Genomic DNA, 15,527 nt, shown 5'->3' on the forward strand with positions numbered 1-15,527 from the left:
GTATAATATTGGCAAACTTAACTGGCGTGCTGTCAGGTATGAGTGCTCCGCTGATTGTGTAAGCGCACAAAACCGATTTAAATCGTAGTGTATAGCCGTAGCATGAACATCTGAGGAACCGGTGGTTACGGAGACACGGCTAGCAAATTCAGGTCAGTGTAACTACAATCGTCTCCATCACACGCCGGTTCCGCGACGCTGGCCTGTGACACACACCTGGAGCTTATACAGACCGAATATACCACACTAAGATCCCGTCAGAAACATTTACACTCTCGTAAACACACCCTATTTACGAACAGAGTGACTGCTCCACATAAACATGGATTTCCAGCGCCCGCGAATGGTAAAGCTCGGTCGTGAACGTGCCGCAAAAGCAGCGGCGGCACTGGGGAGCGGGGCGCGGACTCCCGCGGCTGCTTTCGAAACGGGCCGCTAGGGGGATTTCAGTGGCGCCCCTACAGGCCGCGCTCGAGGCGTATAGGGTGTCCCAGCTATCATGCACCAAGATTTAAAAAAAGAGTAATGGCGTAACTCGAAGAAAACCTAGTGCATAATGTCTGCGGTACTGTGGAGATGCAGGCAGCATTTTTTTCCTTAATGAGACTTAACTAATTAATTGTATTTAATTATCTAACTCGAGAAGTACTGTCCCAATCACTAAAGGGCCAATGAGGCACTTGTAGTTACCCACGACGGTCATCTAACTGCGGTATTTTCAGCGACGAACTAATTGCGTACTCATTTATTCTGACTGATAAAGAAAACCCACGAAATATGAAAAATACCACGTGACGGCGCTTCCGCGCGCGTTAGCGCGCTTCGTAAAGCAATGCCCTCAAACAGGCTGAGTCTGAGTTAGCCAGAACGAAATAAACAAAAGAAAGAAAGAAGAAATCGCGACCGCGTTCGTGCCTTATCTGCACACGCGCCCCGCGAATCTTGCTGTTGCTGCTCCTTCCATGCATGCCATTATCAAGGTGATACGCTGTCTCTTCGGGCGGGTGACAGGCGAAGTAGTTGTTTTCAATCAACTTATTTGGGGGCGCTGCTTTACGATACGCGCGGGAGCGTCGTCACGTGGTATTTTTCATATTTCGCGGGTTTTCTTTATCAGCCAGAATAAATGAGTACGCAAATAGTTGTTCGCTGAAAATACCGCAGTTAGATGCCCCTCGCGGGTACCTACAAGTGCCTCATTGACACTTTGGGGATCAGGACAGTAATTACCGAGTTAGATAATTAATTACAATTATTTAATTAACTATAATTAACGAAAAAAATACTGTCCACTTCTCCACAGTACCGCAAACATTATGCACTAGGTTTTCTTCGAGTAACTCCATCGCTCTTTTTTTAAATCTTGGTGCATGATAGCTGGGACACCCTGTATATACATACATACATACATACATACATACATACATACACATATACATCAATGCTATCTGCCCAAGAGAACATTTTTAAAAGTTCAGTTGAACATATTTTCTGCCAACATGTGCCACCAACACAACTGCTTGCTGTCATAAAAAGGGGCGACTGCCCTGTTATGTGACTTTAGTTCTAACAAAATTTTCAAAAATATAAGAGCCTCCAACGTGATTGAAAAATGTCACTATTACAAAATACTGTCCATTTATGTGAAAGCCTAGAAATATTCAGTTCCAAGTGTGTTCCAAATGTGCATACTTCAAAACAGTTGTCCAAAACACTGGCTTCACAGTAATATGCTCACACCAGGCTACAGCAAACGTTTTAGAGGTTCTTGATTACAAATTGATGTGCCTCCTAATTTGACTCAGGCGACCACTATATCTTTGGTAACCGTGGTGAATTCATGCCCTACCAAATTACGGCATTTGCCACATAACAGTGGCAAACAGCAAATTTCAGATGTTGTATGTTTGTGGTTAAGCTTGCTTTTTAGAACAGACAGCTAGCACCATCTGTATTCAAAAGTTCCAATGAGGATGCGCACTTTTGTCGGCTGCTTTGAAAAACAAGGTTGCTCTGTGCTACAGCTATATATATTTTTAATCTATTCTCTCCAAAATTACAGTTCCCTCAGAGGTTTCAAAAATCCTTTTTATGCTACAGATTAGTTGTACTTTAAAAATGTTGTTTGTTTTTGTATTGTTGCTAACTTTGTGGTTGGCATCACGAATTCGCGGCACCCGCCAGTTTGAGCCACTGAATGTCTTACTATGCACAGATGCAGTTATTATTTTTTTTTTTCAAGGTATAGGATATTGTGCAATCTAGGGTTAGAAGAGGATCTGGACAGGGCTTCCACCGGAGGACCGAAGAGATGCAAGCCGCCTCAGTAACAGCTAAGAGGTCTACCTGGGCTACAACACCCAGCAAATCGGTGCGGCTGTATTGCAGCCTCTGGCAGTGATGAAGATAAAAAAATAAGGCGATCCCTCATGCTCATCCCTCCTACAAATGAATCAGTCAGAAGACAAAAGGAAACTGTCAAAATGAGCAGCAGCTCTCAAGATGGCCTGGTATTTTTGCTCCGAAGCAGGGAGAGCCTTGGGCAGAGGCTTTGTGATTTTGGTTCTGGCACTGCACAATGAAGCTTTTCTAATTTGCTAAAATGTAACTTCCATGCGGGATATAGCTATTGCTTGACACCAAATTAAACTGATTTGGTCAAACTGCCCGCCGTCATGAGTTCCTAATAGACCAAATGTTTTTACCAGAAAATGGCCTCTCGGTCTGAAAAATGAAGAATCGCACCCCCTCCTCTTTCATTATGGATATATATGTATGTACGCATGCATCCACACAATCCTTGCAGTAAATATGTAGATAAAAAATCGCTCACTATCATGTCAGGAGGACAAAAAAATTAGTCAAATTTTGTATCTGGTACCACATGTTTTAAAAAAAGAGGGTAGCAGTTGTGCATGGCTTGTTCTTATGGTGTACTTACTGGTTTCAATGGACGAAAGAAAAGGGAATAACTGGGACAGCAATTGAACTCTGAATGACTCAATTCCACTTTGATTCATTAAAGGGCTGGTGAAGAGCTTTTCAAAAAAATTTTGTTGGGGGCATTACTTTATGGCTTTCTTGACGCTGAATTCGAAAAACATGTTTATTTTATGTGTAAATACACCCAAACCATCTTTTTTCGTCAAAATAAACGACGCCTGCCCGGCGGCGCGGTCAGAGCGCTGGCTGCCTTTCAGGATTGGCCGGCTGCAGATGACGTCATATTCGGAAGTGCCGGCGCTGCCGTGACTGCTCGGCCTGAAGATCTCATCGATCTCATTCTGTTCCCGTTCAGATACGGGCCAGAAGGACCTCTGGTGAATGGAGGGTTCACACAATCTTTCCTTAGAATATGAGAGCCTGAGGGAAGTATAAGCGCAACAAGTTCGCTCGCGGCGAGCTTGAGAAAGAGGTTCTCCCCCGACGACTCATGGCCTACTTATGCTTCTCGGGTGCAGGGAAGTTGTGCAGATATTGGTTCGCCGCTTTTACCACCAGCACTAGTCACAACTCCTGGCACATTTTTTCGACACACCATCATCCCCTTCTTCGCATGTGCGACTTTGTTTTTGCATTCGGGCAGGCGGTACAACAAGCTGTGTGCAGCGGCCTGCGATGCGTACAAGCAGCAGCTAGCGAGCGGCCGGTCAGCGGAACGTGTCAGTGCTGCACAAACGCAGTTTTAGAATAGGAGAACCGAACTGTTGTGGTCACCCGAAAGGTAGCGGAACCAAAACGCAGCACACTTGTCGCCGACGAACTTTAAGAAAAACACCTTCACGAACAGCTCCAGCCAGCTTCGGTTGCACGGATCGCCTCGGAGGTTGGGAACTTTATGCTTAGCACCGAGACCGATATTTGGTCACTGCTACCTCTACAATCGCGAATGACTATCCCTAAAACAGTTTTTCACCGCACTATCATCCCATTTCTCGCGTGCGAACCTTATTTTCACGTTGATAGTCATTCTAGCCATCGGTGCTATGTTCATTCTTGCGCGCAGGTAACGCCATCCGTCGGCCTCTCGCCGCATCTCGTGCTCGGGCAGGTTGCTGCCGACGACGCGCTGCGCGACCGGTCGGCGCTCCGCATCGCGATACGAATTCGATCACCTCTTTCAAAATCACCTTGGATGACAATCCCTAGCACAATTTTTCACCACACTATTCATCCACTCTCTCACACGTTCACTTACTTTTGGCGACGGCCTTGATTCTGGTCGGCAGCGAAGAGCGGTCGCTGCCGCGGCATGCGTGGTGCGTGCGAGCCGTTTCGTGCGCCGTACGGGAATGCACGACCGGCGAGTGTGCGGAGCGCTTCCGCGCGCAGAAAACACTTCATGGTTTCAGCTTGCTTGATTTCTTCTTAAAATCTAGCTACTCAGCTCAGTTTCCGTCACAGCCAACAACGTCGATCGGCAAAACGAGCAAGAAGTTCGCGAAGCCCTGAGCGCTGCGGTCCCACGAATTTTTTAATCCCCTTATAATAATGGGTCAGGAACTAGGGGTACCTGCATATTTGTTCGAGCCAGTCTCTTCGCGTATGAAGCACAGAGCACCCGACGACACGGCCGGCCCTGCGACTACTCGTGAAGGCAATGTAGTAGCCACGGGCGCTCGGGTAGGAAATCTTTGGTATCTAGGAGTCGCTTTAGGGAAGCACACAGTAGCATTACGGTTGAAAATCAACGCGGTAGCAACTCTACACAATGGAAGATTAATAAAGGGCACATTGCACGTCTGCTTAATTCGGAACTTCGCTGAGAAAACTGGGACACAGCGAAGCGGCGCCACACGCCGCTGGCCGTCTTCCGAATATGACACTACTTCCGGTCGCTGCCTCTCGGTTTCTCGCTCTTCCGGCGGCACAGCCGCGAGCAGTGGGCGGGGCGTCGGGTCAACTTTATCAACGAATATCTCAGTCCCCAAGCGAGATATGACGAAAATTGTTTTACAGTCAAACTATCCAACATACTAATTGTAAAAAACAAACATTTGCCCACTTTCAAAACCACTTCACCAGCCCTTTAAGCCCACTCTAGGAGGTTTGCAAAGGGGAAGGCAAAGCACATGTTTGTGTGTGTGCATGGGTGCAAAAAATTAAATTGCTGGGACCCCAGCACCAGATCTACACCTGGGCTATATAAGCTATGTGCCAAGTGTGAGGGCCACAGACTAATTTAGACCACCTGGAGCTCTCATCTCGTGCATCACAGCTGCAGCCGACTGCCGCACACTCATTTGTGACCCTCTTTTGCTGCTCTTTGCAAACTGGCGTTTTTATGCCCTCTATAAACTGGTAAAAATGCCCCTGACCGCTGCTGCTGCTGCCGCCTACGCTGTTGCTATTGGGCCAGTTCCTTGTTAAAATGTCAGGTGAGAAATTATCTGATGTCTGCTTGGCACGTCAGAAGACCATTAGACCTAAGGCAGCTGTTAGTACTACTACAGTTGAACCTCGTTATAAGAGACACTGATGTAAGAGACAAATGGGTATAAGAGACACTTTTCACCCACATAGTTGGCTGCCCTATCTTTCCCATTAAATCGACCTCTTTTATAACAGGCATCGGATGTAGAAGATTGGTTATAAGGGACAAATCATTCTTGAACTTTAATCAATAATCTCGCTTGTAACAGACATTTTAACTTCAGATGCAGTGCCACCAGTCACTAATTGCAATTGCTTCCATTCTGGAAACACAGGTGGACAACAGACGCCTGCAGTCGCTATTTATTATAACTTCAACAAACACACAGTGGTTCAGTCAGCTATGAAATAATGATGAGAAGCCCTACCAATGGAAATGCAACTGACAGAAGTGGTTGAAGCTTACTGCCATCCATTGAATGGAGCGCGATCGCACATGCGGGCTCTCCCACTCACGTAGCTCCCAATCAAGAAGCACTGCAGATGTCGAGTCCTGCAAGCGTAATGAATAGCCTGAGCACACAGCGGAAGCTGTGTGCTCTGACTATTCATCAGGCTTGTGAACTCAACATCAACGATTCATCTTCCACAAACAAGGAAAGGAAAAAAAAGCTTGTAGAATCAGTTGTAAAAAACAGTGTAAATACAGTCGTGAAGCAAACAAAGTTTCATAAATTCTGGGGCCAAACATTAATTAGAATGAATCTTTTGAAACATGCTGTAGCGTTCTTTTGAGCTTATTTTAGTCATACGGTGCCCACATTGAACTATGGGTTGATCAGTTAGTGAAAACATGGTACCCTGCTTATAAGAGACATCTCTTATAAGAGACAGAAACTGCTCCCCGGTACGTGTCTCTTATAAAGGGGTTCAACTGTACATGCTATGAACGTGCATGTTCTTATCACATTCGAAACTGCTCCCATGACAAAAGCAGCACTTCGAACACCTGATGTTGGAAAATCGTAGCTATGCTATATGCATACGGATTCTAAACTAAGAGCGGAAGGTAAAACACGAAAAAGGGGCCAATATATCTCACAAACTGGCAGTTATGAGCTGGAGGACTGCTACTTTTCTGCTTCTTGTGTGCAAGATGAATCAATTTATGTCAATCAAGGAAGCTGTTCAAAGCACTGATGGTGCTCTTAATTAAGAATTTGTAAGCTAATGACACCTTGGTGTCAACGTTAAACTCACAGGAAAAGGAAAAGAAATTAACAATAGAGGCTAGACTACAAAAAGTTGATTGTACCACTCTAATGCAGGAATCCAAGGGTCTGAAATAGGTATCTAACAACCTTGGCCAGTACAGTTGCCACCATCAGTGAAGCAAAGACTAGAATTATTGGCTAAGGTGAAAAACATTGGCCATGAATTAAACACTGACAAAGTCACTGTGAGAGATACTGAAGTAATACATACACCGCCAATGAAACCAAACAAAGCTCACATTGTTCAACCTCACTTTGCATTACACTTCGCAGATGAGATAAAAATACTAAAAAAGGGTCAGAATAGAAACTATCACTGAAAGCAAAAGAACCTGGCATTACTTCTTTTATCATGTATAGCACTGCAAATCCTCCCATATGAGCACCGAGAGAATGGTAAAATTCTTGTCAGAAGGAGCCACTTCAGTCAGAAAGAGGCAAGGGGAGCACATCATCCACATGAAATCTGAACATCACCTTGGGGAGCTAGAGTAAATGGGTGGAATGAAGAGCACACTGTCTCTCTCTCATGGTTGCACAGGGATCAAGATGTCATCATGAACCTGCCTCGTTTAATAGTACTTCAACCTGAAGAATGACACTGTAAGATGTCAAGCATGTGGACCAAATACACTGAAGCTGATACCTACGTGGAACCGCTGAAGCATGAATCCTGGTGTGCGAGTTCACGCTGGCATGTTATCAGCCCAAACTAGCAATAAAATGCCAATTTTCTGTTTTCTATCACCCAGGAACCCATGTAACAACAAATAAGGAAAAGACCATATATTTTAAAATAAGAACAGTATTGCCAAATTTCGCAAATACTTGCAAACATTACTTGGGAAGACAATTTAAAATGCCGAGAATCCCAACGATTCATACAATTTGTTTCTAGCTTGCTGCAACGAATTTATGAAAACTATAGATAATAACAACGAAACAAAAAAATATTGCAGCAGCAGAATTAGGAAGAGCACGGTGAATGAATGAAGAGAAGGAATGAAGGGAACATTCAATGAACAGTCAATGAAGAGAATGGTCAATAAATTAAGAAGAGAAAAAGAACATGAAGAAGCTTGCAAACCCTACGATTGCCCCCCCAACGAACATGGGCCCTGTTGAAATCACCGGCACAAGATGCAGTTCTGGGTGAACTTGGTGTTCCTATCGTCTTAATTATCATCTTACTGGGCGATAAAAACTATCTACGATAGTTCTTATCAGCCAGTGCTCCATCTGCAAAATGCACCTTCTTTTGAACTTGCAATAAAGATGAAGAACCTACATTTTTTTTTATTCACAGGAGATTGGGTCTGTCATCAAAAAAGTGGAAAACGTGTGTAAGTGGGTACGACAATATCAGCGTATATACTGCAGCAACATTTCTAAAAATAAAATAAAGATTGCTCAGGTGTGTCCCCACACAGCTGAATTTCTTCATAAGAGACGCGTGCCAGGGAGCAGTTTCTGTCTCTTATAAGCAGGCACCATGTTTTCACTTACTGGTGAACCCCTAGCTCAACGTGGGCGCCCTATAACATAGGCACAAAAGAATGCTACAGCATGTTAAAAAAAGGTCTATTATTTTTTTTTGTTTTACCACCAACATTTATAAAATAGTTCTGAATCTTTGTTTGCTTCATGACTGTATTTGCACTGTTTTCTGCAGACAGTGTAAAAAGGGAAAGCTTGAAGACAAGCTTTCTTCTCTTGCACTGTCTGTAGAAGAAGCATTGTAGATGTTGAGTTTGCAAGCCTGATGAATGGCCAGAGTGCACAGCTTCTTCGGCTTGTGCTCTGGCTGCTTGCAGGACTCAACATCTACGATGCTTCTTGATTGGGAGCTACGCAATCGGGAGAGTCCACCGCGTGCTCCAGGTATTGTTGGCTTGCCCAGAACCCCGCATGTGCGGTCGCGTTTGTACGCTTGGTGGTAGGCTTTAACCACTTCTGTATGTTGCATCTCCATTGCCGGGGCTTCTCATCGTCGTTTCATAGCTGAATGAGCCACTCTGCATTTGCTAAAGTTATAATAAACAGCGACTGAAAGGTCTGTTGTCCCCCTTTGTTTCCACAACAGATGCAAATGCAGTCAGTAACTGGTGGCACCGCATCTAAAGTTAAAATGTCTGTTAGCAGTGAGATTGTTTACCAAAATTCAAGCACAACTTGTCTGTTACAACCATCTTCATATACAATGTCTGTTATAAAAGAAGTAAAATTAATGGGAAAGATGGGGCGGCCAACCATGTGGGTGAATAGTGTCCCTTATACCTGATTGTCTCTTACATCCATCTCCCTTATAACGAGGTTCAACTGCATTCTCTAGAGGTGAAACCACGAATGTTCTAAAAGAAATCACCGCCAAGTGTTTGTACTTTGTGTATCCTCAAAGGTTGTAGAACAGGTTATTACTAACATGTTTTAACAGCTTTTTGGTAGCAAAAAATAGAGAGAAAGAAATAAGCAGTATGGTTAAAAGTTCAATAAACCAATTACACACTGTGTGGGTACAAAAAACAAATTATACCCACACCCCTCCCAGGAGTAATAAGGTGGTGATCAACAAAATGGAATTTGGCACCGAAATTTGCAGTGCCTGTTTTCAGGTTGGGACGTTGGTCTTCTATAAAATAAGAGCGTTTGCAGAAGCGCCGATACTGAAGTGAGACGTGCAGCACTTGTTTCGAGCACGAAGCTTCCCCACTTACCCTGGTGTCACTGCGATGGGGGAAAGGTCTGCTCGGGAGGTCCGGTTGAGCTGTTGAGCCTTTTCTTGCCGCTGTGCACGCAGCTTGCGTTCGGCCAGGAGGTAATATGTGGCAGTAATGTAATTGTAGTCATTGCGATCCAGTGCCCTGCAAAGGGCAAAGCAGGCTTTAGGCCCAAGCAAGCATGCCTCTTTGTCCCCTTTTATCCCGAACTCCTGAAACTAATACACTTGACTAAAAATAAATAAAACAATCTCACGAAAACGAGCACGAGCAACACATTTCACTTCAGCAATTCAGCATATTTTGTGACAAGCATACTTCTCGTAGAAAGGGGCTGGCGACTAATGGCCAGCGGTAGGCTATGGAGCTGAATGACAGGGTTAGCATTGGTTTCTACAGGAAACGCACCCTACGGCTCCTGCCATGAAGCAGGGTAATTACAATTATGGGACATGCCGTATCGAGCACATGGACAGTTTGATCTTGCAATATTAGGTCAATAATTAGCACAGCCTCCTCCCCCCCCCCCCCCCCCCCCCCCCAAATGTCAATGTGTTTGGCATTAGCTGGCCGCTCTTTTAAATATGTTTACCAACCGAAGTGTTAGTGCAAAAAGAGCACACAGCAAGAGGCCGGACTTACTCCAGAATGTCGTCCTTGCTGGCTATGCAGCCGTTGACCATTTTCTGTATTATGTGCGAATGGTCCTCCTCGGACAGATGCTCCCGGTGAATGAGGGGTAGGTGGTCGGCAGGCTGCGGAGCGTCGCCTGCAGTCAGCCAGGGGTCGGCTGCAATTTCCTCCAGGCTGGCACGCTTGTCCGGGTCACGGATAAGCATGCGGGCAATCATCCTGTACAGGGGGACCCAGGGGGAGGGGGGTGCCTGTTAGCACTGGCTGCACTCATCCGCTGGCTGGGCGAGTGTTTGTGCACGAAGGAAGTGGACCGCCAGGTGTGACAGCGAGAGTCCTTATCAGAGAAGAAACCTAGCACCCCTCTTCCATCGTGCCACACTAGATGTCACGAAAGCAGCCTAGGCACCAAGAAGTAGTAGCAGGCTTGCAACTGGCATAGTACATTGCTGGCACCACTGTTGCTGTTGAAAACACCACAAACAATGCTGACATGGAATTTGGTGTTTGTTGGGCTCATCTTCAGTGCTTCCCGTGGCCGGAAGATGAGATGGGTCTGTTCACCCATGGCTCCTAGTTGATATAGCTCAGGCCTGGCTAAATGGGAATACTTAAAAGAAAAGGACCAACACACACTTCCCTTAACTAATTTCCCTTATGAGTTATGTTACAGCCTAGTTACTCCACAGACCACATTTCATGGCTATGGTTATTTATGTTAGTGTTCATTACTTCGCTTAAAAAGTATCTACGTAGAACCCCGATTATACGACTTTCTCGGGACTGCAAAAAAAGCGTCGTAAAAAGTGGACATCATAAAATCCGAACAACAAACTATTACGCCTATAAATCAGTTTCATGCAACGTACTTGCAAGAAACTTCAATTGAAACTACAAACTAATGCTTTGCAGGGCTCGGGAACCCAAATCACTAAAAAAGTAAATGCGGAAAGAACAATCCAGCGCGGGTGCCAATGACGCTGTATTAAAACAAACCTTGCACCGCGGTCCACTACTACAATTCCCAACAGCCAGTGCGAATCATGGCATACATCATCATGACAAAGACGTGGAAGATTAAAGGGGCCATGCAGACAAAATACAAGTCTGTTTTATTTGAAAGATTTCATGTTTTATAATGCCCCCAGTGCTTGTCCAGCAGAATACTATGCCGTGATGAGAGAGCAATTAATCAATGTAGGTTAAAATTTTTATTCTCCTGCCAAATCATGTGTTTTTGTGACGTCTGCTATGAAGTCACAAGCGCAGGTATTCAAACGAACTTCCAGTGCGCCATTAGGCTCTGCCACGGCCGGGCTGGAGGAGCGGCGGGCGCGCACTTTCATACGGCCTGCGCCTCGGGTATAGTTCCCACCTTTCACAGCCGCTAGTTCGTGGCGCTGCGGACCAACCCTTGCCGGTTGACCTACAGCACGGGCGGGGTAGAGCGGCGGCGCGCGCGCATTTGTCACTGCCCTACCCTGCCGTGGCTACAGGTGATACCTGTCCGTGTAAATTTACATGCGCGTCATTAAAATAGGCGACTCATTCCCCCCTTTTTAATTTTCGGTCGAATAGGGTCAAACAGCCCAACATTATCACTCGGAAGCGCCTAATCGAAAATTGAAAGAAACATTTTAACTCGGGGCACATGAACAAAAATATGCGAGGCCTTCATATCTTATCAGCGACTGTATTATATGAAAATGGTGAGGCAGGCAATAAACGCGGCATTTTCCGTGACTGAAATATCAGTTCTTATTTTTCCTTTCGGATGATGCCTTGGTTTGCACACGCACAGGGCACGACCAGTGACGCGAATGATTTCCCGCCGAGGAAGATACGGTTATCGCTTAACAAAACGTGTTTCTGCTGCTCACGCTCCGGTCAGGCTGAGCGGACCGCTGGCAGCGAGCGCTGTCAAAAACATACAGCTAAAACTCTTAATCATGCAATTGAAGTGCACAACGAGTCTTCTTTTTGGTGAGATGTAGCAGCGAAGGCATTCATTGGTACTGGTGATATTCCGCGGCAGATCCAAAACACGTGCGGCAAGCGTTGTCGGCTCGCTCGGTCAGAGGCGATGCGTCGACTAAGAAGAAAGAGGGTTGGGAGGGTAGAGGGTTGGTTCGAAGCGCCCTCACTCTGTCAAGAATCTGCTGTATCGTTTCCTTGTTGGGTGCGCAGGCCGTATGAAAGTGCGCGCTCGCCGCTCCTCCAGTCCGGCCGTGGCTCTGCAGCCTTGTTTATAGTCAGTCCTCCCAGATGGCGCTTCCATACTGAGCTGTGGACCGTTATACGTCGCTGCTTTGTTTTTGACCATACTTGCACCTGGCTTGTTTCATGTAATCGTTTCATGAAACATGGGGTATACTTGCCAAACAGGGCCACAAAAGACAACGTTGCTTACGCCAATCGGCCAGTGTCGTGCAAGACAACTCCAAAGCGGCGGACTACTGGGCAGATAAAACAAGCATAGTGCGACTAGTACCAATAGTAGTGAGCATCGGTACTTCTATGTTTATGGGTATTTTTGTAACTTTCTTTGCTTACCTGCCACTCTTACTGCTGTACAATGAATATGCATTACATTTAAGCGCAAACAGCTTGTTCGGCAAGCTGCCTAATTTGCGTTTGCTTTTGCCGGCCTTAGCCAATCGCACAGCTGGGCATATGACATCATAGGTTCTGTTTCGGGAAATGAGCTAGTGGGTCACATGGCCGTTCCCCTTTTTCCTAATTATATCGCTTATTTGAGTGAAGTGTGCATCAAAAGTGGTGTCAGCACGATTCTAACGAGGCAATCTTTCCAATGAATCAAACTTGTGTTTTGGCTGCATGGCCCCTTTAAAGGAGCCATGAAGACAAAATACAAGTTTGTTTCATTCGAAAGATTTCGTGTCTTATAGTGCCTCCAGCGCTTGTCCGAATGCAAACGATGTTTTCTTCCCTGAGAAGTTTATCAATCAACACAAAAATTTTGATTTTCCTGCTAAAGCGTGTGTTTTCGTGGTCTGCAATGACATCACCGGAACCGACCGCTCTGCAGCCTAGGACCCCTTGATTCACGCAACCGGCGTACCGGGTGGAGACACGTACACGCTGGCATCGACATTTTGGGTCGCTTGCTCGCCGCCGAAAAAGTCATTGTATCAAAACCGCGCTAAAATTATCACCGCAACACAGTTTACTGGCGAAGCTTAAATCATCTAATATGTTTCGCGTTGCTGGGTCTCGTGGGAAACGAAAAGAACAACGCGTTGAGCACGTTGGCCCAATTGTGGCGGCACGGGACCGTTCAAAGGGTGTCTCCACCCTGTACGGCGGCGCTGGTGCGTTCCCGCGTTTCTTTAAGTTACCCGAACCTAGATGGCGCCACAATACCGTGGCAAGCCGTTTGTTTTTGACCTGGCTTGTTTTTGTTCTGGGAGAAAATAATCGTTTTGTGAAACTTAGTCCTCGCTCGACAAATATAGTCACGTAAGACACCGTTGCTTGCGTCAATCGGCCAGTGTCGTCTGAGACAACCCCAAAGCCCCGCAGTCCTGTGCAGCTAAACCAAGAATAGTGCGCGCAGTACCAACAGCAGTACGCATCGGTACTTCTATGTTTATGTGTGCTTTCGTAACTTCCACTGTTTGTCCCACCATTCTTACGGCTTTAAAAAGAATGTGCCCTAAATTTAAGCGCAAATAGCTTGTTCTGCAAGCTTATAAGCCCTGCCTAATTTGCGTTTGCTTTTGCTGGCCTCCATTAATCGCAGAGCAGGCTGGTATGACATCATAGGTTCTGTTGCGGGAAATGAGCGAATGGGTCGCATGGCCATTCCCTTTTTTCCTAATTATATAGCTTATTTGAGCGAAGTTTCCGTTAAAAGTGGTGCAAGTATGATTCTAACGAGGCCGTCTTTTGAATAAACCAAACTTGTGTTTTTTCTTCATGGCCCCTTTAAGCCTTCCAGCATAACCCTGTTGGCAATTCACTTCTGAGTGGGCGAAATGAACAACTGCACGGTACACACTGCCCCTGTGACCGCCGCACAACAAGAGGCGCCAGCGAGGCGAGGGGGGAAAGCGATTGTGCAGAGGAGCGGGTGGCTGCTGGAGGAGAGAGAAACGAAAGATGAGACGGAGAAGAAAGCTATGCCGGACAGAACCTACTGAGTAGGCTCAAGGTCCGCGGAACAGGGCCGCAGCACTTTCATTTCGTCTGATGGTCGGTCATGCACTTCGCATGGATCGTCGAATAACACGGCTCAGGCATGAAATCGCGTCGGATACCGAGGTTTTTAAGGCATTTTTTTTCTATGGTGACTCTACCGGGGCTCAACTAGTACGTCGTAAAACCCGGGTTGTTGTAAACCTCGGTGGACTGGGGTTCCGCTGTACTTCTGCTGGGATTCACCATACAAATAAACTTCTTCAACTTTTTTTTAGTTACTAATCCGGTCTGCATAGACCACTGGTAAAACAAAAAAGCACACTGACGACGAATGTTGATAAAATTTATGTTTTGGTTCCCACAAAGGAGCCCCATTCACAATAACGATATCACGGATATTTCTGACCAGCGTTGCTACATTGTTGCACCACGCCACATGCTGCATCAGCGTGAACTTTGTCGTGCACAAAATTTTTGCCATAGCAGTAAACAAGAAAGCTGTTAGAGACAGTTTTGCTTCTCGTTGCATGCTCGCCCCCTGATCAAGAATTACTCATGCTACACAACAGTTTTGGCTCCAGGTAAGTGAAGACTCGGGGCTCCGCGAAGCAAGTAATAATGCATAAATTATGTACGTGCCTAGCTTTGTGTTTCCTTGGTAAACAAATTAATTAATCATTCTGAGCCTTGCACAGACTAAGATTTTAATAGCAAACAGAAGTTACTTAACTCTTTAACTGCCACTACCGAGATAACTCGTGAAACCACCCACGCGCACCCCCTGCTACTCCCGAGTATACTCGTGTTGCTTTTTAAACTCGCTCCCTGCCACTCCCGAGACAACTCGTGTGAAAAAAAAAAATTGCATTCATGTCCCGCCATCTATGGAGAGGTCACCTGAACACACAGAACTTGTAAATTAAATTTTAGACAACAGATGGAGCTCACGTTTTTACACCCGTGAACCAACTTCCACTGAACCAACATGAAAAAAGTACCCGGCAGGGGGTGAGGAGCAGTCAGAAAAAAACCCGGCAGTGAAAGGGTTAACCAGAAAATACACGATAACTGAGAAAAGTGCAAGGGGGTCCTTTATATTATACACCCAGAACAAGAACAAAAACTTTTTCTAGGGGGGCCGGCAACCACAGTGCTTGCAATATTTCAAACATGAAAACTGCACCTATGGTGGCCGACCATAAACCTTGCCACACATTGCCATTATTCACAAATAATTATTATACTGGTTCATAGCTAGAGTCTTTGGATCACCTATCTTCTGTGCAGGCAAGTGGTGGTGACTGTCACATGCTTGTTTCAAAATCGTTACCTTGTGCACGACAGTGCAAGAAGCTTGGCAAACTGGATT

General features: G+C 45.7%; 1 protein-coding gene across 1 annotated transcript in view; it reads right to left on the reverse strand.

Moving 5' to 3' along the window:
• Positions 1 to 15,527, reverse strand: part of Snrk (SNF related kinase) — a 35,691-nt gene that overhangs the window by 15,263 nt on the left and 4,901 nt on the right. The window contains exons 3-4 of the mRNA XM_077685975.1: positions 10,007 to 10,216; positions 9,362 to 9,508 (exon numbers count right to left, since the gene is read on the reverse strand). Of these exons, the coding sequence (XP_077542101.1) occupies positions 9,362 to 9,508; positions 10,007 to 10,216 (357 nt within the window). The remainder of the gene's footprint in view (positions 1 to 9,361; positions 9,509 to 10,006; positions 10,217 to 15,527) is intronic.

Source organism: Haemaphysalis longicornis, unplaced genomic scaffold (assembly GCF_048455015.1).
Source record: "Haemaphysalis longicornis isolate Haplotype H1 unplaced genomic scaffold, Haemaphysalis longicornis Haplotype H1 scaffold_1, whole genome shotgun sequence".
NCBI lineage: Eukaryota > Metazoa > Arthropoda > Arachnida > Ixodida > Ixodidae > Haemaphysalis > Haemaphysalis longicornis.